General features: G+C 47.2%; 8 protein-coding genes across 8 annotated transcripts; 4 read left to right on the top strand and 4 right to left on the bottom strand.

Moving 5' to 3' along the window:
• The first annotated feature begins 470 nt into the window (after positions 1 to 470).
• EDB82DRAFT_506972 (uncharacterized protein) lies at positions 471 to 1,623 on the top strand. Its single transcript, XM_065608772.1, has 2 exons — positions 471 to 1,063; positions 1,112 to 1,623. Exons 1-2 carry the CDS (start codon positions 848 to 850, stop codon positions 1,574 to 1,576), a joined length of 681 nt encoding a protein of 226 aa, XP_065464010.1. The 5' UTR covers positions 471 to 847; the 3' UTR covers positions 1,577 to 1,623.
• Positions 1,624 to 1,963: 340 nt separating this feature from the next.
• Positions 1,964 to 5,966, top strand: EDB82DRAFT_568019 (cytochrome P450). The gene is made up of 5 exons (XM_065609858.1): positions 1,964 to 2,433; positions 2,482 to 2,562; positions 2,617 to 2,896; positions 2,945 to 3,800; positions 3,856 to 5,966. Exons 1-5 carry the CDS (start codon positions 2,382 to 2,384, stop codon positions 5,788 to 5,790), a joined length of 3,204 nt encoding a protein of 1,067 aa, XP_065464009.1. The 5' UTR covers positions 1,964 to 2,381; the 3' UTR covers positions 5,791 to 5,966.
• Positions 5,967 to 6,135: 169 nt separating this feature from the next.
• Positions 6,136 to 7,488, bottom strand: EDB82DRAFT_577326 (uncharacterized protein; the record flags this gene model as incomplete). The annotated part of the gene is made up of 7 exons (XM_065609977.1): positions 7,369 to 7,488; positions 7,070 to 7,315; positions 6,813 to 7,015; positions 6,667 to 6,758; positions 6,448 to 6,609; positions 6,203 to 6,396; positions 6,136 to 6,168 (listed from the first exon to the last, which is right to left on the bottom strand). Exons 1-7 carry the CDS (start codon positions 7,393 to 7,395, stop codon positions 6,136 to 6,138), a joined length of 957 nt encoding a protein of 318 aa, XP_065464008.1. The 5' UTR covers positions 7,396 to 7,488.
• A 1,781-nt stretch (positions 7,489 to 9,269) lies between these two features.
• EDB82DRAFT_464458 (major facilitator superfamily domain-containing protein) lies at positions 9,270 to 11,284 on the bottom strand. Its single transcript, XM_025727685.2, has 8 exons — positions 11,061 to 11,284; positions 10,964 to 11,010; positions 10,871 to 10,917; positions 10,693 to 10,817; positions 10,380 to 10,638; positions 10,067 to 10,330; positions 9,606 to 10,013; positions 9,270 to 9,556 (listed from the first exon to the last, which is right to left on the bottom strand). Exons 1-8 carry the CDS (start codon positions 11,189 to 11,191, stop codon positions 9,338 to 9,340), a joined length of 1,500 nt encoding a protein of 499 aa, XP_025582127.2. The 5' UTR covers positions 11,192 to 11,284; the 3' UTR covers positions 9,270 to 9,337.
• Positions 11,285 to 11,439: 155 nt separating this feature from the next.
• Positions 11,440 to 13,517, bottom strand: EDB82DRAFT_245980 (uncharacterized protein). Its single transcript, XM_025727684.2, has 3 exons — positions 13,372 to 13,517; positions 12,006 to 13,324; positions 11,440 to 11,957 (listed from the first exon to the last, which is right to left on the bottom strand). The coding sequence occupies exons 1-3, from the start codon at positions 13,436 to 13,438 to the stop codon at positions 11,511 to 11,513; spliced, it is 1,833 nt and encodes a 610-aa protein (XP_025582126.2). The 5' UTR covers positions 13,439 to 13,517; the 3' UTR covers positions 11,440 to 11,510.
• Positions 13,518 to 13,740: 223 nt separating this feature from the next.
• Positions 13,741 to 16,361, top strand: EDB82DRAFT_430659 (Alpha/Beta hydrolase protein; the record flags this gene model as incomplete). Its single annotated transcript, XM_065607692.1, has 3 exons — positions 13,741 to 15,119; positions 15,175 to 15,367; positions 15,579 to 16,361. The coding sequence occupies 3 exons, from the start codon at positions 13,741 to 13,743 to the stop codon at positions 16,359 to 16,361; spliced, it is 2,355 nt and encodes a 784-aa protein (XP_065464007.1).
• A 3,233-nt stretch (positions 16,362 to 19,594) lies between these two features.
• EDB82DRAFT_558637 (general substrate transporter) lies at positions 19,595 to 21,821 on the top strand. Its single transcript, XM_025727681.2, has 2 exons — positions 19,595 to 20,072; positions 20,160 to 21,821. Exons 1-2 carry the CDS (start codon positions 19,958 to 19,960, stop codon positions 21,641 to 21,643), a joined length of 1,599 nt encoding a protein of 532 aa, XP_025582123.1. The 5' UTR covers positions 19,595 to 19,957; the 3' UTR covers positions 21,644 to 21,821.
• A 669-nt stretch (positions 21,822 to 22,490) lies between these two features.
• On the bottom strand, positions 22,491 to 23,809 carry EDB82DRAFT_506958 (uncharacterized protein). The gene has a single exon (XM_025727680.2). It carries the CDS (start codon positions 23,494 to 23,496, stop codon positions 22,660 to 22,662), a length of 837 nt encoding a protein of 278 aa, XP_025582122.2. The 5' UTR covers positions 23,497 to 23,809; the 3' UTR covers positions 22,491 to 22,659.
• Positions 23,810 to 23,900: the final 91 nt, after the last annotated feature.

The following is a 23,900-nucleotide window of genomic DNA, read 5'->3' as shown; positions in this document are numbered from 1 at the left end:
TTCGGATACCCGGCATGTCGGTGCCATGACGAGTCGAGGCGGTGCAATGGACATGGGTACTGATATAAAGCCCCAAGTGGGCCTAGTTCGGCAGTTAAGTCTGTGTCGCCTTTTCGAGCTGTGACCAAGTGCCGCGTACAATAGCTTCTATTTTGATGCCGGATGGTGAAACAGGACTTGTCAAGCTTATTGCCTTTGAAGTGTCCGAGCTTCCGGAACGAAAAAAGTGACGAATTGCGTTGCCCTGCGTTGCATCGCGAAAAGAGAGTTTACCAGCATTGTTTGATCTCACGGTGAGACGATTCATGTTAATTTGTAGATGCTTCCTATCAAAATTTAAACATAGATCTATCGTTTTTCTACAATTCGCAAACTATTAGCTTCCTCTTCTGTATTTGACATTCATACCTCGGTTTTTCTTACTGTGGTCGGCTAGATCATTCTGATTTTATCGCCCCATCATCTCAACCATGAGCGCGATAACGCTAACTGATATTGCCGAAATGGTGGCCAATATCTCCCGAGAGGAATACGTCGCCGACTTCCTTAAACATCAAGTATCGAAACTCCATTCGAGGGAGACATGTTGGCCACAGTCAGGTGTCTCGGGTCTTCTATACTTGTTGCGCGCGAACCTATCTGAGACGCAATCGTGGAACAACAGTTTTATAGAACAAGGACCATACTATTTCAACAGCACTGGAAACACATACTCCGTGGACTTTGCGAACAAAGAGTTTATTGTCAACGGCGTGGATCAGGATACATATATCACCCTGTCCTATGTCCATGGTAGGTTGGGCTCCTCACTTCTTTGATCCTGGTTAACCATTTTGCAGCGTTGAGCATGATTCTTGCATTTTTCTTGATTTACCCTATCATCCTGCTGATGGAGTCGAGCACGGTTCTTTGCGATCTTATCAATCGACCCGTGGCGAAGAAAACAGTCCAGAAGTGGGAGTCAGCCCTACGAGTCGTCGTCTTTACACCACTTGTTATCGCCGGCTTGGTGACAGGAATACTTGCGATGGGTTCCTCGGATCATTTCAGAACAGAGCACGGGGTAAGATCACCAATGGGCACAAGGAATAAACAACTAACGAAGAGGCAGGTAATCGGAATTGTCACAGTGGTTTTCGCAGGCTTCGTGTCAATTCTCTTCTTCCTTGGTTTCTTTTTCGACAAACATATGCGTCGAACTACACGCGGTATGCGCTTGCTTCAGAATGTTCACTACTTCGACATGTTTGTCTGTCAAGTGATTCTTATGTTATCTGGATTTGTGCTCACAGATGGCTTCGATGATCTCTCAGTTATGGGGCTGTGCTATATCCAGATTTCTACAGCGTGGGCAGTTTCACTGGGGATGATTGCGGCGTTTGTGTGGAATAGTGCGATGGTGCTAATGACAGCCCAGTGGTTTCTTGTGCGGAGGGCGAGACCAGAACCTGTTTCTGCGGGGCCTGCGGCTGGAGTAAGAATGTGGAGGTTTGTAAGGTTGTGGAAGAAGAGAGACATAAGGGAAGAGCAGGAAATGGGGTCTCTTTCTGGGACTTGTGAGTCAAGAATGGATTGAGGTTTAGCTAGATGGAGGATATTATACTGGCCACGTCTTGACTTGTGGATTTCGCACTATATCACATGAAATATCTTTATAAGAATTGCATTTCTTTAAACCGCAAATAACTACCGATATTTGAGGCCGAGTCCACCATTGAAGCCACGTCATACGATGTCAACTTCAAGAAATCAATAGTCACAAAGCCAAGCCTTAGCCAAGCATCTGAGAGATCCTCGACAGCGGCCCATCTGTATCGTATCATCGACACATGGGTTCCCATCAAAGAGCCAATAGATTGTAAACGATTCATCATCTACCCTAAAAAGCCATGGATTGACCTGAGCTTCGGAAGCCCGCGGGGTGCCGACATGGGCCCCGCGGGCTGGGACTACCCAAGGCTTAGCGGTTGATCCTTGCCTAATCCCAGTCCATTTTTAGCATACGTTGGTCTGAGACACGATACCTTGAACTCGCTCAGGGCGGACGCCGCGGGCGTTCATATTCGGTAGTGATGACATGTCAATGCGAGCTGACGGTAATGGAGTGTCCGCAAATCCGACAGAGTTACGACTTGTTCTCGGGGAGCGTGGTTTTGACGGCCGAGAAATTGGTTACACAACTTAATTCTCACAAGTTCATTTAAACGTTTTTTTGTTTATATCATGACCAAGTTCGTGACTTGATTACTATCATCATCAACACATCCAATTCAACTACCAACACATTACAACAACATACAACAAGATTAATCAATTTTAGTACAATAATCGAATCCCAATATCCCCTTTCAAGACGACAATATACTACAGAACTCGACAAAATGGCGATCAAAGATGGTGGAAAGAAACACGGCCAAATTCCAGGCCCCAAAGGTAGTACATCAATTCGATGCCAAAGTACCACACCACTAACCATCCAAGGCCTTCCTGTACTCGGTAACCTCTTCGATCTCGACCTCAACGACTCCCTCACATCTTTAATAAACATGGGTCAAAAATACGGTTCGTTATTCGCTCACCCCCACGTCACGAGATGAACAAGCTGACTTGTCCCAGCCCCCATCTTCTCCCTAGAACTCGCCGGCCACAGAGAGATCATGGTATGCAGTCGCGACCTCCTCGACGAACTATGCGACGAAACAAGATTCCACAAACTCGTGACAGGAGGTGTTCATAAGCTGCGTCCTTTGGCTGGAGATGGTCTCTTCACAGCACAACATGGCAACCACGAATGGGGAATTGCACATCGCATTCTCATGCCGCTTTTCGGCCCTCTCAAAATTCGGGATATGTTTGATGACATGCAAGATGTTTCCGAGCAACTATGTCTCAAGTGGTATGTACGCTACAATACCTCCAATGTGCCAGCGACTAACCATTCCAGGGCTCGCCTAGGACCTTCAGCAACCATCGATGTAGCCAACGACTTCACCCGCCTTACACTAGATACCATCGCCCTATGCACAATGGGTTACCGTTTCAACAGCTTTTACAGCAACGAGAAGATGCATCCATTTGTGGACAGTATGGTCGCCGCCCTCATCGACGCCGACAAGCAAGCCATGTTTCCCGATTTCATTGGTGCATGCAGAGTAAAGGCACTGGCTGCATTCCGCAAGCACACCGCCATTATGAAGGACACATGCAATGATCTCATTCAGGAACGACGCAAGAACCCTGTCCAGGGAACCGACCTGCTCACTGCCATGATGGAAGGCAAAGACCCAAAGACAGGGGAGGGCATGAGCGACGATTTGATCATTCAGAATCTCATCACTTTCCTCATTGCTGGACATGAGACCACCTCTGGGCTTTTGTCATTTGCATTTTACTATCTTCTCGAAAATCCTCGTACTCTTGAGAAGGCGAGGGCGGAAGTTGATGAAGTTGTTGGCGATCAGAGCTTGAACGTTGATCATCTTGCAAAGATGCCATACGTCAATATGGTCCTCAGAGAGACTCTTCGCCTGATGCCCACTGCGCCAGGTTTCTATGTCACACCCGAAAAAGACGAGGTTCTTGGTGGTCAGTACTCTGTCGCTGCTAACGAGCCATTGTTCTGTTTCCTCCATCTCGTTCATCGCGACCCTAAAGTCTGGGGCCCTGATGCCGAGGAGTTCAAACCTGAGCGCATGGCGGATGAGTTCTTTGAGGCATTGCCCAAGAATGCTTGGAAGCCTTTCGGTAACGGAATGCGAGGTTGCATCGGTCGCGAGTTTGCCTGGCAAGAAGCTAAGCTGGTAAGTCTTACTCTTGAGTCTTTTTGACATCCGTTGCTAACATTCGAGCCTACAGATAACCGTCATGATTCTCCAAAACTTTGACCTCTCGAAGGCTGATCCTAGCTACAAGCTCAAGATCAAGCAGTCACTCACTATCAAGCCTGACGGTTTCAACATGCATGTCAAACTCCGCAACGACCGAAAGGTTTCCGGTCTATTCAAGGCTCCCAGTCTATCAAGCCAGCAGCCCAGCTTGTCCAGCCGTCAAAGCATCAACCCAATCAACGCTAAGGACTTGAAGCCCATCTCCATCTTCTATGGATCCAACACCGGAACCTGTGAAGCACTGGCTCAAAAGCTCTCTGCTGATTGCGTCGCTTCTGGATTCATGCCTTCAAAGCCTTTGCCTCTAGACATGGCCACGAACAATCTTTCCAAAGACGGACCAAACATCTTGCTCGCTGCTTCGTACGACGGAAGGCCTTCCGACAACGCTGAAGAGTTTACGAAGTGGGCCGAGTCGCTCAAGCCTGGACAATTGGAGGGTATCCAATTTGCAGTTTTTGGATGTGGCCACAAGGATTGGGTTTCCACGTACTTTAAGATACCCAAGATCCTGGACAAGTGTTTGGCAGACGCAGGCGCAGACCGACTTGTCGAGATGGGTCTTACAGATGCAAGCACCGGCCGTTTGTATTCCGACTTTGACGACTGGGAGAACCAGAAGCTCTTCGCCGAATTCTCAAAGCGCCAAGGTGTCACACCAGTCGACGACTCTCACCTCGAACTGAACGTCGCTGTCATCAAGCCTCAAAACAATGATATGGGCGGTAATTTCAGGCGCGCCGAGGTTATTGAGAACACACTCCTCACACATCCTGGAGTCTCCAGAAAGCACAGTCTATTGCTGAAACTGCCCAAGGATATGGAGTACACACCTGGCGATCATGTTCTGGTTCTTCCTAAGAACCCGCCTCAGTTGGTGGAGAAGGCCATGTCGTGCTTTGGGGTGGATAGCGATACTGCTCTGACAATCTCCTCCAAGAGGCCGACGTTCTTGCCGACCGATACACCGATTCTTACTTCTAGTCTTCTCAGTTCCCTTGTTGAGTTGTCTCAGACTGTTAGTCGGACAAGTCTCAAGCGACTGGCTGATTTTGCTGACGATGATGAGACAAAGGCATGCGTTGAGCGTCTTGCTGGCGATGACTACACCGCTCAAGTTGAGGAGCGGCGGTTGTCTATTCTTGACATCCTACGCAAGTACCCGTCCATCAACATGCCTTTGTCGACGTTCTTATCCATGCTACCTCAAATGCGTCCCCGAACCTATTCCTTCGCCTCGGCGCCGGAGTGGAAGCAAGGACACGGCATGCTATTGTTCTCTGTCGTCGAAGCTGAAGAGGGGCCAGTTTCTCGACTGGGCGGTCTTGCGACAAACTACATGGCTCAATTGAGACGTGGTGATTATGTGCTAGTGGAGCCGCGACCTTGCAGGCCCGAACTACGCACAACGATGATGATTCCCGAGCCAAAGGTGCCAGTCATCATGATCGCTGTAGGCGCTGGGCTGGCACCATTCCTTGGTTACTTGCAGAAGCGTTTCCTGCAAACACAGCAGAACCAGCGTAATGAGCTTCCACCCTGCACTCTCCTCTTTGGTTGCAGAGGCCCAAAGATGGATGACATCTGCCGCGATCAACTTGACGAGTACTCTCGCGCAGGTGTTGTCTCTGTTCACCGAGCTTACAGTCGAGACCCAGACGCCGAGTGCAAGTATGTGCAGGGCTTGGTGAACAAGCATGGTGAGACCTTGGCCAAACAGTGGGCTCAAGGTGCTGTTGTCATGGTATGCAGTGGAAAGAAGGTGTCTGATGGAGTGATGGATGCTCTGAGTCCTATACTCTTTGCTGAGGAGAAGAGGACGGGGGTGACAACCGCAGATGGGGTTGATGTATGGAAACAGAATGTACCCAAGGATCGCATGATCTTGGAGGTGTTTGGATAGACTGGATTCTTGGGAACAATGTTCGTTTTGTTTTGTAGTTTGGGGAGTCATATGGTTTTTTTTGTTGCACCATATAGATTAGGATAGACCGTTTCTTCAAAGCGTTTTTTGATTTCTATCATGATACATGACTGAAGTTGTCTTATCAATATTATTGTGTAATTTTACTTGTAAGCAGACCTTCGTTGGGTTAATTATTATCTATTTCTAAAGCTTACGCTAATTTATGAACCCAAGACGCAACATTACTCATTGCACTGCATTACATGTCCTTTACTCCCGCGCACAAATAAATCCCCTACATTCTTGACCACATCTAGTAGTATCTTTCTTCATCTTCCGGTCTCACATGAACCAAGGATAATTGGGAGACACGATCTGTCGATACGTCAAAAGATCCCTTGGGTTGTACATGCGAAAGCTTGACAGCATGGGACGACGCAGTAGTAGAATTTGCCGTGTACTGGGTGTTACCACGAGTACCTCCTGTCCTACTTTTCATGTAGGTGAAGGCTCGTGACTCGGCCGCATACTTGAAGTAGGGCCTTAACGCAGGCAGGCAGGCGATGACAAGACCGATATACAGATCAAGAGAATTCCAAAAGTCTGGGAACATATAAGTATGAGGAGATCGACGAGAGAAGTGCCTGCACTTACGGAGCGTAATCAATGATACTTGTCCACCTGTATAGACCTTGACGTAACGAACTATACTGAGAGACATGTTGATTAGACCAAGAAGGAAGGTGAAATATACACCAACGCGAAGCCATCCCTTGATCATCAGATCGGGGACAATCAACCAAGGGAGCACAAAGACTGGTCTGTCAGCTCATATTCATATCTCGTGCGAGTGTGGAAAGAGTCAAAGCTTACTAAAAATATCGCTGGAGAAGTTGAGGGCCCAAATGACTCTAGAGAACGACATAACTGAATCCCTTTCGCATATGTCGTTGTGATCACTTGTCCTGTTTATGTCTCAGTATACATGATTCTCAGGCGAAGGAAATGATTGAACTAACCACCACCGGCTGACAGGAGTGCAAATTGTAAACAGAAGAACGGTTGTAACAACGAAAGAGGCGGCAACGTAACATACGGTCGCCCAGAGAAAGGTCCTTCGCTTTGTCATGAATCTCGGAATGACCTGGTGATAAACACAAAGCAGGGCAGCCTTGCAGAGGTAAAACGACATTATAAAGGGAAGAGAGCTTATCCAGAGTAGCTATCGATATGTCAGCTCCGATCATTCCCAGCTATCAGCAGCAGTAATACCTACCTTGCGAATCAACTCCTTTCTTTCTTGCGATGCTTCGAAATTCCGGAGGTCTGGACGTATGCCTTCTTCCATGACACCCATGTGAACATAGGTAATGCAAAACGAGGCGGTGATGATGCCCATCGCCCATGCACTCGTCATCCACACATCACTTCCAAGCAGGCGCTGCTTTTGTAGGACTAATCGTAGCCAGATGCGGGCAGCGATTACTAACGTCGACAAGGAGATGAGAGTCCATTCCATGATCTGTCAAGAAACCTGTCAGCATGTGTTTCGAGGTATTTTCGTTGGGTACGGACAAGAAGGTCTGAAGCGCCTGGAGCCATGTTGTCTATAGTACTTTAGTCGTATAAAGTACTTTGGATGAAGTCGAGTTGAGTTAGAGAGTCGATAGATTTGATATGAGGCAGTGTGGTTTGTGCTTAGGATTAGCTGCAGTCGATAACGTATCGATGCGGGTAGATTTTGGTACCATGGATGCGAAAGAAATCAAATACGCAAGGGTGGGTGATAAAACCGGCCGAAATCTCGTTTATTAAAACACAAGTTACCGTCCGGCTTCAGACGAATATCACAAACCATCTAGGTTTTCACATCCATTCCATTGTTAGCGTATCCGGAAATTCATCGTCTGATCCTACCGGGTTAGGCTATATCGCATTCCAGTCAACGAACGCCCTTCGCCAACACCCAAGTTAGCCGGCTTAGGCAGGGACCATTTTATGTACCTTACATACAAATAAGTTGTTGGTCGGGTACCTGACACCGCTGGAAAAGACGGCCTGGCCTTTCTCAACTGTGGTAACAACCGCCACCTGAATTAAACTTTTGGTTATGAACAGTTTATGAAGATGGAGCCAAGCCTGGAACTACGTGCACCTACTGTATTCATGCAAGTGGCTGAACTTTTTCTCCAGCTGAGCTGATATCACCAACATTATATTGTGATTCTACGTTTGCCGAGACTCCCACCCTTGTTGGTTGACAATACCTGGACAGCATATTGCGTGGTTCCTGAAGACAATAGGGACTCTGGTAATTATCAGATCATATGTTTTCACCATTTTCAACTTACAAAACCAAACTGGAGGTGTCCCACTAAAACGATGAAGCCGATGATCCAAAGCTTGGCTGCTACATCCAAACAGGAAATGAACAACGACCCAAGGCGTTCAATAGCAAGACAATCATTTCCCTGTACCCGGAGAGGAATGACTCATGTTAGTCATTGATGATATCAGTCATATGTGCTGGCGTTTCCGCTGCGGAACCGTGGGAAGGTCCTTTTTCGTGACGCGTCAAACTTTGAACTATAGCAGATTTCTGAATTCTAACGGGTTATGTTATTGGCTAGCGACAAGCCCAACCCACCACAGTAGGCCTGGCCTGTGTTCTGACACGCCACCATACCATTGCTTCATACACCGTGTTCTGCCTAGTAAAGATGAAAGTCTTATCAATAATACGCAGGAAATAAATGGAGAATTTGTTTTGGAGGCGTTCACCTTTGGAGACCCGAAGAATATCCCCCATGTATAGATTCCAGTGTCCTTCATTGAGCCGGGAAGCCTGCTATTATACTGAAAGTTAGCGGCATCTAGAGTCAGGTACGAAGAGCAGGAACAAATAATAGCGCCACGACGGCAAAGAGATCAGCTGGTCGCTTGGCTAGTTACCGCCTTGGCGACATCACATTATATCAGTGATAGACAAGCCAGCTTGCAACGATCAACGTCGTTAGAAACGTTTTGAACGCTTCATGCACATATGACGTCAAGCGGATTTCTACTTGAATAATGTCGGCGGCAATGTATATCGATGGTTCTAAACAATGACGGTTCGGATCTATCGCTGGCCCTGTCTTCCTAGGTCGGGCCCAAAGGTGACAGGCCTGCTTCTGGAGCAGGCGTTCGTTTCAAATGCAAATGCAACCCATTGCAAGAGTCATGCAAGCAGTTCTGTTTCTCATTAATGTCAGTAACGATGTCCTAGAAGACTGCGAAAGCGGGTAACAAGGCACGTAGACCCAGAATCTCGGGAAAACCTTTACTCAAAACCAAATGTCTATTTTAAAGAGCCAAAGCAATAACGATGAGTCACTGGTGGGGCGGATCATAACAATTTCATTAGTTTCATGTACTCATTCTTGGTAGAAAAGACATATTGTAGAAAGTCGACTCTTATGTGCTTGATACATTCGACGGCTTCCTAACGTGCTATACATATTCAAAAGCCCTAAATCTTGCTATTTTGTACATCTCAATCAGCTTACAAAATGTATCTGAAGTTCCTATTCTCTTTATCAGTCTCATCCACTTGAAGAAGCGTGCCATCAGCGCTAAGATCCACGCGTCGAGACTCCTCTGGATCCCTCTTCACTCCCTGCTCCTGGTCTCGACGACGATTCTCCCAGTTCAAGTACAAGTACATTCCAACAACAAGTGCAATTGTAATTGCAAAGCATGCCAGAATGGTTGTATACGCAGTCTATAAAGATTAGCTATGCACATGCCACTCTCAAGTCGAGTACACTCACATGATAGTTGGGCGCTTCGGTGCTAATAAAGAACTGAGGCCCGGACAAGTTTCCTGCACAGTAGCCAAGGAAGATCATGGCCATGACAGTAGACTTCTTGGTAAAGCCGGCAATGTTACTAGCCGAGAGTGAGAGCATGAGTGGGAATGCTGGGGCGACAGCCATGATAAGCCAGAAACCTGCCAGGCGGGCGAGTTTCTCGGCGTTGGGAAGCAGCTTGATCATGAGGATACCAGCGATGGCCATGATGTAAGTCAAAACAAGGGCGATGTGGCGCGACTTGCGGACATAGGTGGTAAAGACGGCTACCAAGATGACAGTGGTGAGTTGGAAGGCGGATGCGGGAAGGCCCATTAGAATAGTCTGGTGCTCATCGTAACCGAAGCTCTTGATAACAATTGTGCTGAACTGTGGCCAAAGTTGTCAGTTACTATATAAGAGGTGCATAAGGATAAACACACGCTGGTAGTTCCTCCATTGGGAACACAGATGACGAAAGAAAAGATGAAGAACCACCAAGACTTGATGTCCTTCATAGTCTCAATAAATTGACTGCGATCCCACTTCTTGGTCTGTGTTGTGCGCTGGAACTTCTTGGGTCGGAGAGAAGCGAATTCCCTTTCAGAAGTAGTCAGGAACTTGGCAGTCGAGGGAGAGTCGGGCAGCATGAAGAATGTGAAGATAGACCATGCGATCGTAATGAGACCAAAGATGAGGAAGAGCATCTAAGCTTGTCAGTAAACTAAACATGTCTACGGAAACTTTTAAACTCACCTTCCACTGAGAGATCGGTCCAGTGTACCCCAAAATACCATAGGCAATCATGGCGCCCACCATGCTAGCCGAGGCATTACCAGCGAACCAGAACGAGTGGCGAGAAACGTGCTCGTTGGGAGTGTACCACATGCCGGTGATGAGCGAGAAACCGGGACTGATGGCGCTCTCAAAGACACCGAGGAAGAACCGAAGGACCATAAGACTGGCGAAATTGTGTGCGACCGAGTGAAGGGTGAGGACGATACCCCAGATGAACCTATGGGCTTGAGATTAGTGTAGTACACACACGCTGTGTTTTGAAACGACGTACATTAAAACGCTGAGATATTTGCCAAGAGGGAACTTGACGAAGCCGAGCGAGATGGGGTATGAGGCGACGAGGTAGCCGATGTAGAAGACACTGGAAGCCCAGCTGAATTGTTGGCCAACGAGTTCCTGATTTGTACGTTAATATCTGACGTTATTACAAATGCAATGGCTCAAATTACTAGGTCCTCTCTAAGTCCAAGAATAGCACTGTACGCCAGACTGGTCTCTGTTGCTTGTTAGTGACAGTCATGAAATTGGATTCCTAGACTCACTGTCCAGGTACTGCAAACCATAACTGATAATGAGCAATGGCATAAGACTGGTCTCTGGTCAGCTAGCCGAAATCTCTCTACTGCCAAAGATACATACCGAAGATCAATCTTGCGAACAAGTTTCTTCTCATCTTCTAGAGACAAGGTATCAACAGTCCCGTCATTTCGGTCGTCCATCTCGCAAGAAGGCGAGGGCTCCTTTGCGTCTTGATGCACCTTGTCCATCATGATGTGTTGTGTTCAAAGTGTATGAAGATGTGATGAACAAAGTTTCGAGTTGTTGACGGGGTCTTAAGGCCCAGTTATATTCATTTCTTATCGTTGCACCCGCTAAGTTAGTCTCAAGCTTGGGGCTTTTATCACCACCTGGTCTAGATACGGGGTCATTACCCCGGATTTCTGGATCCAGGGAGGCCAAGTCTTTGATTGGTCAGTTTAATCGACGAGATAAGAGCACATGAGCAACCCGACTCATTTCGCCTGCAGCTATGCAAAGTGGCTGAACCTAGTTATAATTATTGAATAACATATCGATAACCACCTTGAATTATGCTCTATCTCGCATAGCACCCATCGATCTCCTACTAACCAAGTCTCGAATCGCCTCCATTGAGACGCCCTCATCCGACCGTCCCTTAGCCGACAATACAAGATTGAAGACGCTCTTGATAACGGGGTCTGAAATATTCGCCGAAATCCAATCTCTGTGCACGGGATCGTGTGTTTCTATCCCTGCAATCAGGAGCGCCCATTGAAACCTCTCGAGTAACTGCACTGGTCCAGTAGCAATAGTCTGGTATGCTGCAGCCACCAACTCCTTCAGAGCTGTGTCCATATCTTGTGGTATTGGCGTTTGTCCAAACACATTATTGCGACTGCGATAGAGATAAATCTGGAGGGCGTAGAAGATAGTGGCTGTTACAGGGGCCATCAAAGGTGGTTTTGTAGATTGCCCCGTACATTGTTTAGATATCGTGAAGAGAAAGCCGTGCTCCTATGGATTGTTAGCACTCCCATCTGTAAAGTCGTCACAGTTACTTACCTCTCTTATCTTATCCAGTTTTCTCTTTATCTCCAACTTTTTACCCGATGATTCTGGACCACGACTTTGGCTATACTGATTGATCTCATACTGAACAGTAATCAAACTAAAATAAACATCCACTATTTTTCTCTGGCTCGTCTCAGGCAGTTGCTCTGGTCTAAACCATGTCCCCGTCTGTTCCTCTGATAAGATTGGCATTCGCGACAACTGCCATATCCGTTGTCTCGTGTCATGCTTTTCGGTAACGTAGCCCGCGAACTTCTCTCCACAGCCAAAGAAGCCACAAAACACGTCTCTGTCGTAGATGTACGTCAATATTCGCGATAACGTCACAGGTTCTGACGTGCCACCGCTGTTTGTGGAACTGGCGCACATCTCATCGAGTGAGAAGGTCGTGACATAAGCCAGAATGGAGCTACTCAACTCGCGTAGTTTCGAAACGTCAAATGGATCTCTTCTCATCCAGAACATGTACAGATACAAGAATGAAAGCATCATGGCGATATGGTCAGTCGGTGTCAAGTCCACTAACGCCTGGTTGAGCAGCTGCGATCCGTGTTGAAAGTGAAGATGCGACTCGAGAGGTGGCTTGTCGCTGAAGCCGTGGTGGATGGCCAATTCACTATGCGAAAAGGCGAGAAGAAAATGCAACGCCATGGGATTTTGGACAGCAAAGTTGAGAAAGATGGAGTGTGAGGATAATGCTGCTTTGCGAGTGGATTTCATGGGCGCAAGGACGGTGGAGTGAAATGTCATAGCTTGTACGTCGTCGCTACCTATGGATGGTGATGGCTCGGCTGGGTTTGTGAAGGAGAATGACGGGAATATGGAGAGAAGGTTAAAGGATGGAGCTGGGAAGAGGATGAGCTGAGCAGTATCGAATGAAATCTCTTCATCAAACTCAGGCAAAGTGAGTGAATCGATATCTTCTGATAGTAAATCGGGAAGGTTCTGAATGGCTGGTACACCTCCCACGTCTGTATCCGGCAGAGCAAATGTCGTGTGTGCATTCATGCTGTCCGTTAGGCGTAGGACATGATTTGGTGTATCTGTCAAGGCTAGCTCTTGTGGTGACTCTTGGTCTGCCACAGTATCAGTTCCAGACGATAGATCAACCTCACTACTGGACGCCTTTGGAGTAATAGCCTTAGGTGTCCAACTCGATCGTTCCTTGATGGGCCCAAAGCCTCGTCTTCTTGATGCCAAAGGTAAGTGTTGGGCCGCCCATTCGCAACCTAGGCCCAGTCGCACACATCTTGCGCACTGGGGACGTTTTTCATCGCATTTGACCTTTTTGGACAAGCACGTTAGACAACCTAGACGCGTCAGTGAGAGCCTTTGCAGGGGTTCAAACTAGACTCACCATTCTTTGACCTCCCCCGCTCTACTCGACGACGCTTTTTCGGCTGGTCATTTGTGATGCATTCCATTGATTGGCGATATGGACTCTCAGAGACTCGAACGATCGAGGCTCAATTTAATCGATGGATTGCTGCCCCAGATTCCGGGTCCTCGGCAGGTAAGACTTGGGGCCGATCTCGCCTCCTTGCGTCTCGAGCTAGGAGCTTGTCGATTAAACTGACCAATCAGCTAGATAGAACTATCGAAGCTAAAGATACGACGAGATAGGAGGGCATAAACAACAATTCCCTGATATCCCGCTTCACTTTTGTTGAATTGTCTCTTCTTCTTATCTTTCTCCTGTTCACTTCTTGTTAATTTTACCATCACCATGGGCAATCACATCTCATACACCGCCTCTGGATGCAAGGTCAATCTTCCTGAGAACGCTGGTTCTCTCAAAGGTCTTCAGTTCGATTCCAAGTCTCGCAGATTTGCTGGTGTTCCTTACGCCCAACCACCAATAGAAAAACTTCGATGGCGCAAACCACAGCCTTTTCCCAAAAACCACGTCTATAGTGCTCCTTTTGACGCGACACAATTTGGACCAGTTTGTCCTCAGGCGAATTACTCCAAAAATGTCAGCGAGCACATCCCCAAGCACGCCTACAGCGAGGATTGTCTAAGACTCAACATCTGGACACCTGTGCCTGACCCAGACGTTCTTAGTCCCAAATGGCCCGTCATGGTCTGGTTCCATGGTGGTTGGTTCCAGGTTGGCGATCCTAGTCAGGAAGAAAGCATGGATCCCACTGAGCTTATTTCGACTGGCAAGCTGCAAGCTATTTTTGTAGCTGTGGGATACAGACTAAATGTCTTTGGCTTCCTTGCTGGCGAAGCCCTTCTTGAGGAATCGAGAGGTGAAGCTGTGGGAAACTACGGTCTCTGGGACCAGCGCCTTGCCATGGATTGGGTGTACGACAACATCTCGGCTTTTGGAGGTGACCCAGAAAATATCATCCTAGCTGGTCGAAGTGCAGGAGCCTACTCAGTCCTCGCTCAGACTCTTTATGACTTCCGAGGCGAAGATTCTCAAAGCCGCTTCACGCGGATGATCATGTACTCGAATGCCATCCCAACACAACCCAAGAGCGTCCAAGACTGCGAGGAGCAGTTTGATGAGCTCTGCGAGTACTTCGACATACCCAAAGATCTGAAAGGGTCAGAGAAGCTGGATCGTTTGCGAAACATCAGCTCGGATGATCTCTCTTCAGCCATCATGGAGTTGAAGAACCATACGTTCCGTCCAGTTACAGACGATCTCTTTATTCACTCTGGAATCTTTGGCTATTACCGCGACGGTTCGTTTGCATGCGAATTCAAGAAACGCGGTCTGAAGTTATTGATAGGCGAGGTTCTCGACGAGGACACGCTCTACGCTGTTACGAACCCCCCAGACCCCAATGTTGCTTCGTTGCGTCTGCAAATATCAAACTATTATCCCCCACACGTCACAGATCGTCTTCTTAAGCATTACGCACTGCCCCAAACTAAAGAAAAGGAGGCTTGGCAGAAGATCTTTGGACGTATCGTCGCTGACGGTCAGGTCAGAGCACCATCACGATATCTAGTGGACAATCTTGTGCGGAATGGCGTGGACATAAAGAACGTCTGGAGGTATCTCATCGCGTACCGGTTGTCGTTTATAAACAACAATGTCGCGCCAGTATCGTTCGGTGTGAGCCATGCGATGGACCGTCCCATCTGGAAGTAAGTTTTCGCATAATCTCGTCAAAGTCGGGGAATATCACTGTTAACAATACAGTTACTCCATCACTCACAGCCCAACACCAGAAGAAAGGCAACTCATGGATGAGTGGATCAGTGATCTACGAGCGTTTGTCAATGACGAGGATGGACACGATTACGGCACTTCAGAAGCTACAGAGTATAAAGTGATGCAGCCACAAGGGACGATTGGGATCGAGACGGACGGACGATGGGAAGAACTTTTGCAGGTCATGGATATCTTTTCCGCTTAATGTAATTAGCCTATATGATTGTTCGTGTCGGGCTTATGGTGATGTTGGCCATATTGAGTGGCGATCGGAGGACGAGTTTGTCCGGGTCAAGGGAATAATTAATGACGGAATAGGTACTTTAACAGCGTCATCTCGACTCATACAACTACGAGTCAAGAAGAAGTAGATCTCCGATTTCTTGCCCCAGCATTTTACATCCGACTGCAACGCATGGCAGATCTACAAAGATACAAACAAAATGACAAGTTCATCTTCAATTAAAGTTTTGCTAGTCACCAAAACGCGGGGTTACCGACATGATTGCATCCCCAGCACTGTCTCCGCCTTGAAAGAACTTTCATTCACTGTGACAGCCACCGAAGACACAACCGAGCTATTCTCACTCTTCAACTATGATGTTATTGCTCTCGGTCATAACACGGGTGAATATCTAAGTGAAGAAGAAGTCAACTCTCTGACCGAGTTTGTTCACAATGGCGGTGGTGTTGTTGGTATTCACGCTGCGACAAGCGGTATGTCCTCTTGTACCAAATATTCCAATATTCTTGGACAAGTCTTCAATGGACATCCGCCGCCGGAATGGATAACTCTCGAGGTTGAGAGTACTGGTCATTTCATTAATAAATGCGACACCCTTCCTGGGACGGACGCCGCACCCGACTCGGCTCAAACGTGTCCATTCAGTACAAATTTACTTTCAGCAAACCAATTCCCATGGTTTGATGAAGTGTACACTTTCAAATCTCACCCTCGCGTCCCCGACAAAAACCGCGAAATTCTTCTCTCTGTGCACCAGACGACCATCGAAAACGATGAGAGGCAGAGTTTTCCGCTATCGTGGACTCAAGCTGTTGGAAGGGGAAGAGTTTATTACACAGCGCTTGGTCATTTTGATGAAGCATATCGCAATTCGTGGTATATGGAAACAATTAGCCGGGCCATTGTTTGGGCTGCCAAGCAAGACCAGTAAAGAGAAGCCGTCTTGGAAATCGACTTGGCAGAGCTCTGCCGTTGAATAGCACTATTTTCCTGGGCGGTGCGGGAGCTACTGTAGCTCATGGCCAAGCAGGCAAGCATCAATTACCCCAACTCAGCTTGGCTGAATAAGCTTTCGCAAGGAATTCGGCGAGTCAATGATTGGAGAATGGACGAGTTTCGAAAGGTATCGCTTGGAATTTGGCAATTGATAGAAACGATATTAATGAAAAGCATAATCTGTTCCTGGTCAATTGGCTGTAGCACCCAAGGCGGCTTGTAGGTAGGTTAAAACTGTCTAAGACTTTTCGATCTATCTTTGCAATGTTAGCTGTCTTGGGAGGAATATACCTTCGTCTAGCAATCTCGCTCAGCGGCAAACAAATAGAAGTTGTGCGCGTACGATGTAGAGTACATTAGCATTGTCCAGGAAAGGTTGAAGTCCTCAATTAACCGAATAATACGTGTCTCCGTCTTTGAGAAAGTTCGTGTCAATAAGGTCGTCAGAGCCTGCCAGACGACGGGTTTGCTGAAGGAGATAAACTTCGTTGTCGCAACATGCATAGTTTGGCCTCAGACTCAACCTCGTGATTGGGATCGTCGTAATCCTCTAGAGTCCATGTCCTGACAAGGGTATGGTGCTGCTCGGACCAGTGCCAAATAAAGACTTCCGAAACAAAGCGCGTGCTCTCAGCCAATATCGTCGATCTTGAGGTCCGCGGAGGCGACGACGAAGAACTTCCCGTCTTGGCGAGAACATATCAAAAAAAGGATCCCGAAGTCCTTCAATTTAGGCCAAGAGAGCGTCGTTGCCATTACTCGTGGCAAGTAATATGTTTCGTTATCGTCGAGAGTAAGCAGAGACATAACAACCATCTGCAGCCGATGAAGAGTAGCTGTGGGGCGAGTGTGGGATGGGGAAGGATAATGTTGGCTTGGCTGGAGGTTGGAGCCAACGCCAAGATGCAAGTGGTGAAGACAATCTATGTATTATCTTGATCCTACACCGCATTCATTTCCGGTCTGTTTTGTTTTATACGCACACACATGTTGCTATAGAACGGATACCCGTATCAATGCTCTACCGAGGTGGCTCCCCGAGAATTATACTAGCGCCTGTAAGTGCAGGGAGACGATCAAGTGAAGCGGCCCAGTTGAGGCAAAGATCAGTTCTAACGTTAAGCTTAAAAAGAACCTTTGATAGGGATGCAGCAACTTGGAGACATTTCCTGATGAGGAAGGACAGATATCGATCTTGTAACTTCAGATAAACCAGTCATTTCGGAATGATATGGCTGACGCGCATGAGTAGAAATGGTTGTAAGTTTCGGCATCTCTGTCTGCCAAGATAGAATGGAGTATCATGAGGGTAAAAGCCAAGACGGTTGCCTCGACACCCCTGACTAGTGAGTGGTGCAAGCCGTGTCAGAGTTGAAAGGTGATGGATGATAGCTTTAACAATGAAGCATCAAGAGTATTCTTTGTGTTGATTGTAAGTCTGATACCCCAGATTCATTGAGTGTACTGTAAAAAGACCCTGCATTTACAGCCACATCTGATACTGTCGTCACAATAAGGTGACAAAGTTGAATGCGGGACTCCAGGTCCGCTCATAGGGAATAACCCACTAAAAGCACTGATTATATGGTGCTCTTACAGCGGGTCTAAAGGTCTCGCTAAGCACATGGAGAACAACAAACGGAAATACGTCCTTTAGAGGCCACTTTTTCATTTTCGTCAGAGGGTAATAAAGACTGGGGAATAATGATGATCGAAAAAGACAAAGTCCGCCAAGGAATCCACCGGATTACCCAATTAGTATTTCCGAGTCTCCTCCATTGATGTGTTGCCGGTGACACTTGACGATGGCAACAAGATCAGCGTTGCTTATTGTAGAGGTTAATTTCACTTTAATTGTTGGAAATCCTCGTGGGTTTCTGAAACCATTGAGGATTTGATATGGGGAAATACCTCGACCCCATGGGAAAATGGCACTATGTTATTTGGAGGGTCTTGATGATATGTCTCTCATGATCTGTCCCACAGGACAAGGGCAGATGCGTGTTGAGCAGTTGAATCACACGACGGAACAAGCACAGTATTGACGATAACATCGTTACAATGCTTACTTGCAGAATTTTACACCATTATTCCCGAGAAAAGATACAGTCCATTGATGGCAAATTATTGCCTTGATCTTGGTTCAAACTTCAAAACTCATCAACCTACCCGATACCATTTTGACTCCCAATTGCCACGCTTACCTCCGGATTAAACAAAAGAGGACCCGTAAAAGACAGTTCAAAAGACCCACGGGATTCCCTGAACGGGTGTCTCCCAAAACAAAGGTCCGAGATTGCAGCGGATGATGCTATGACGTTGGACGCAAGATTTTAGTCAAAATCTTAACCAAAACCCTGCGGCTCTCCATAATTCCTCGTCCGCACCTCGGCATTATTCCCCAATTATTTCTCGGCGAGGGATCAATGAGGGGAAAAAGAATAAAGAAAACTTGGAGTAATTGAATGGGTATTCTCGGGTTTTAACCGACAAATTACAAATTGTTTTTTTCTTTCTTTTCTGTTTCTGGTAATTGTAAGGAATGATAGTATGAATGTTGTGTTGTATTCTTATCTCTACAATACCTACATTATCAGGTGTATGCAGTGATGTCGATCCTGACGATCACTCTGATAACCCAACCGCATCTCAACAGATATTTCTGATATATCTCCAAGACAAACGGTGAAAAAAAGGGAACCGCAGGCCAAGGCGTCAGTCTCCAACTGTTTAGCAAACTCTCTAGTCATGCAATAATCGTGAACAGACAAGGATAAATAATCGAGGAAATGGGGCATCTTGATTCAAGGGTCTTGTACTCTTTTAGGAGATTTTCGAAGATCGCGGAGACTATGACGTATACAAGTCCGCCAACCCCGGGTACCTCTTTTTAACCAACTCTAAATGAGACGTCATTTATACCCAGTTTAAAATTTTTACACAGTGAGTTATTAGTTAGTCTCTGGTTGGATTATCGTGATACAGTGCTTGTTGGGTTAGACGACCCGAGACTTCAACTTTGTCTAGTCTAGTAATCACTTAGTAGACAGTGCTGCTACAGTACGTCATGCGGGTCCCCTGAATTAGCGTTCGTTCTCTTTTCCAAAGTGACGTTATTTCTTGCTATTGGTTCGACTGTCTAAAATTCTTCACTCTCCAAGTCCGTGGCGATCTACTTTATCTAAGGTTATCTGAAATCTCTGCTCCAGGGACCCAGACAGCAAAACAGTACCAACAGTTTCCAAGTTTCCCGAGTCATTAACCCTGGTATACCTTTGTCTTATCGGTTCCACTGTGCTGTGACATACGTACATGGAGAGTCCCAAAAACATCGGGTCTCTCATTCTGTGGGACGCCCCCCGTATCCACGCACGACTCCAGAAGTTTTGCTTGGCGTCATTCTCCAGAGACTCCTCGAGCTTATAAGAAATGTAAATCTCCCGCTCTAGAGTCCGTCTTCTTCTCTTCAGTCCAGACCATTCAGTCCATAAAAAACCATAAAAAACAGAACCACTATAAAGGTTGTTCAATATGGTTCACGTCGACAACGAAGAGGGTATCCCTCACTACTGGGGCAAGACTGGTAAGGGTCTGCAAAGACTCATTACCATTGTCGCAACCACTGACTTTCTTCTTTTCGGTTATGGTAAGTTTCCAACGTTCCCGTGTCCCACCTATCAGGGAAAACCTAATCTATGAGTCTAACGTGCTGACCGTTGAATGTTTCATGCAGATCAAGGTGTCATGTCCGGTATCATCTCCGCTCCCGCTTTCACAGAAGACTTCCCCCAGGTGCTCGACGAGACATACGAAGGTTTCGTCGTCTCCATCTACGCTGTCGGTTGCTTCCTCGGTGCTCTCTTCATTCTCAACTTTGGTGACCGTCTCGGTCGTCGTAACTCCATCTTCCTCGGTGCTATTGTCATGATTATCGGTGTCGTTGTTCAGATCGCCGCTGTTCCTCCTGGCGGCGGTGCCACAGCCCAATTCATCATCGGCAGAGCAATCACTGGCATTGGAAACGGTATCAACACATCTACCATCCCTACCTACCAGGCTGAGTGCAGTGAGTCTCACAACCGTGGAAAGCTCATCTGCATTGAGGGTGGTAACGTCGCTATCGGAACGTTGATCGCTTACTGGATCGACTATGGCTGTACCTATGGTCCTCATGCCTTCGTCTGGCGATTCCCTATCGCTTTCCAGTGTGTCTTTGCTACCATCGTGCTCGTCATGATGATCAAGCTTCCCGAGTCTCCTCGATGGCTCCTCACACATGGTCGTCGTGAGGAGGCCGAGACTATCCTTGCTGGTCTTAACGGTTCTCCCCGCAACTCCCCCGAGGTTGTCGCTCAGATTGAGACTATTGAGAAGGCTATTGCTGCTACTGGTAACAAGGGTGGCAAGACTCCCTTCTCTGCTCTCTTCACTGGTGGAAAGACTCAGCACTTCCGACGTCTCATTCTCGGTGCCTCGTCTCAGATGATGCAGCAGCTTTCCGGTTGCAACGCTGTCATCTACTACTTCCCAATTCTCTTCCAGAAGTCTATTGGTACCGACCACAACATGGCTCTCCTCCTCGGCGGTGTCAACATGATCATCTACTCCATCTTTGCCACTACCTCTTGGTTCGCTGTCGAGCGTATCGGTCGCCGCAAGCTCTTCCTCATCGGTACCGTCGGCCAGTGTCTGTCTATGGTCCTTTCCTTCGGCGCTTTGATCCCCGGTACTGCTGCTGCCTCCAAGGGTGCTGCTGTCGGTCTCTTCACTTACATCGCTTTCTTCGGTGCTACATGGCTGCCTCTCCCCTGGTTGTACCCCGCTGAGATCAACCCCCTCAAGACCCGCGCGAAGGCCAACGCTACCTCCACCGTTTCCAACTGGCTCTGGAACTTCTTCATTGTCATGATCACCCCCGTCATGATTCACGGAACTGGTACCAATGGTTGGGGCACCTACGCCTTCTTCGCCGCCATGAACGCCATCTTCTTCCCCATCATCTACTTCTTCTACCCTGAGACTTCCGGTCGCTCTCTCGAGGAGATTGACCTTATCTTCGCCAAGGGTTACACTGAGAAGATTAGCTATGTCACCGCTGCCAAGCAGCTGCCTCGCATGGCTGACCACGAGGTTGCCGACAAGGCCCGTGAGTACGGCTTCGGTAGTGACGACGAGAAGGCCGAGGCCTCTGAGCGTGAGAACGGTGTTGTTGTTTAAGCAACTCAAAAAAAGATTCAACCTTTCTTGTGTGTCCAGCATGTCTGGACTTTTTGCATTATAGACTTTTGCATTGCATACCATTTATGATGTAACGGATCTTTACAAGCTGCGGTTTCGTAGCCATGATTTCTTTAGATACCACATGACTCCAAGTAGTCTAGTTTGCAAATACAACTCTTTTATATGACCTGTTTTTATCCATGATTGTGAATATGTTCAATTTAGACTAGAGCTTCGGAAGTAAAGAAACTATTTTACAATGCGAGTAAGTCGTTATCGATTCAATAATAATTGAATGGACTTAAACTTGATAATGTCCTTGAGCACTACATAATTCAGATTCTATTCCTTCTAGACCCAAAAAGAATACACGAGTCCCATGACGAGGTGAGTCGTACTCAGTTGACATTTTCGCCATTCGCTTTACGACTTAACATAATGGCAGTGTGGGTACATACAAGCAACTCTGCAAATAGTTGGTATCTTACACAGTGGCTATAAATAAACCATGTAATATATTGTGAAGGCTAACATACATATCTCTATTGGCAGTAAACCAGGGCATGCTCTTGGTATGATATGCATATGTGACACTCTGACTTTTCGGATCTGTCCCGGAACTTATTATAATTGAAGTGAGCTTCTGGCATATTTCATCGGGTCACTGCCGGCACTAAAGATATACTTAGTGGATCCGAAAAGATCTACACGGGTCTTTCCCAGCCCCTAAATCTAGTATAAAGATGTGCTTCCTAGCCCAGGGAGAGGATTTCTAGATATCTCTTTGTGTCCTTGTGTGCAGCTTACTACATGTCACCAAGAGAGAAACATGGCATGGTTAAGTCTCCAAGTTAACAGAGTTGCTAACTATAATGCTTGGTGTTGGTATGTAATGATGTTTCTATATAAATTTGCAACTGTGCAATCCCCAAGAGAGTCATTACCTGAGTAACAAGTTATGGTACCGCAGAACATTCTCATTCATGGTCTTCTTAAGAAGAAATTTCTTTCACCTAGTGGCAGTATCGATGCCGGCTAGATGATCTTGACCTTGAACGACTTCGATGGTGGTGGTGATGGTGACCAGATGATCGCGATCGTGAGCGACTGTGGCGACGACGATGGTAGTCAGATGATCGTGAACGAGAACGAGAGCGAGAGCGTGAACGATCACGGCGAGAACGATGACGAGAAGACGAACGAGAACGGTTATCCCAACTCGCCATTTCGGCAGTGTGCTTCCTCTTCATCTCCTCCTCTTCTACACGTTCTTTCTCTTCCTTCTCCTCTTTATGATCACGTCTCCACTCCTGACCCTTGTGACCCAGGAATGCACCGATGAGAGCACCGGCTACCGCAGCGGTTTTACTTCCTCCAAACTTGTTGCCGCCGAATGCACCAGCGGTACCTCCAGCTAACGCACCGGCAAGACCTCGCTCGCCCGTCTCATCGGGGCCTTGATCGTCGAACTGGCTTCCGGGTTGGGTTTGAGGTGTCCAGGTATTTGTCGGGCTCTGGTCTTGATACTGCGAGTTTGACATGGCATAGTAAGATGAAGCTTCTCCTTGAGGGTTGAAGTTCTGAGGGGGTTGTTGATAGGGAGAAGAGTCTTGTTGATGGTAGCTTGGGTGCGGGCTTGGAGAAGGTTGGAACCCTCTCTCTTGTGGTGGATAAGGGCTGTGAGGATCTTGGTATTGAGGAGGTCCAGACTGATAGTTTTGGTAGTTGTGTTGTTGGTAGTCGACTGGTCTCTGTTGGTAATCACCCTGGGGATGGCCACCCGGATAGCCACCCTGGTGATAACCACCACCTTGGTAATCTGACTGCTGATGATAATAATTTCCGCTCATTGTGTTGATGATTTCTGCGTGATTCTACAAGTGCAGAGTGTAGATTTTTCGGTCTAGATATACTCAACTTCTGTGCATGGGCCATTCTTCTCGAACACGTTGTCGTCAGCATATGGCTCCAGCTTTTGTTAACCATCTTGGCGCCAAGCAGCTGTTCTGTGAGACTATTCGATCAGTACAGGACAATGGAGTCTAGTGAGCATTAATATGGTGATGTGGTTTACTTGGCCGGCTTCTAAATGCCGAAAGATATGGTCTTGGCTTTTCGAAGAGTGCTTGGGCCTTGGAGTTAATGAAACCTCTGACACAAGAGTTGTCGCTAACAATTATTTTTTCTCGAGTCAAGGAGAAGCCACGTCGTCCACTATTTACTATATCGTCTATAGTGCAGAGATGTGATTGGT

This window comes from Fusarium venenatum (genome assembly GCF_020744135.1).
Source record: "Fusarium venenatum strain MPI-CAGE-CH-0201 chromosome Unknown EDB82scaffold_3, whole genome shotgun sequence".
Classification (NCBI taxonomy): domain Eukaryota; kingdom Fungi; phylum Ascomycota; class Sordariomycetes; order Hypocreales; family Nectriaceae; genus Fusarium; species Fusarium venenatum.
The sequence above is the reverse complement of the archived record's forward strand: the minus strand, read 5'-3'. Positions and strand labels throughout refer to the sequence as shown.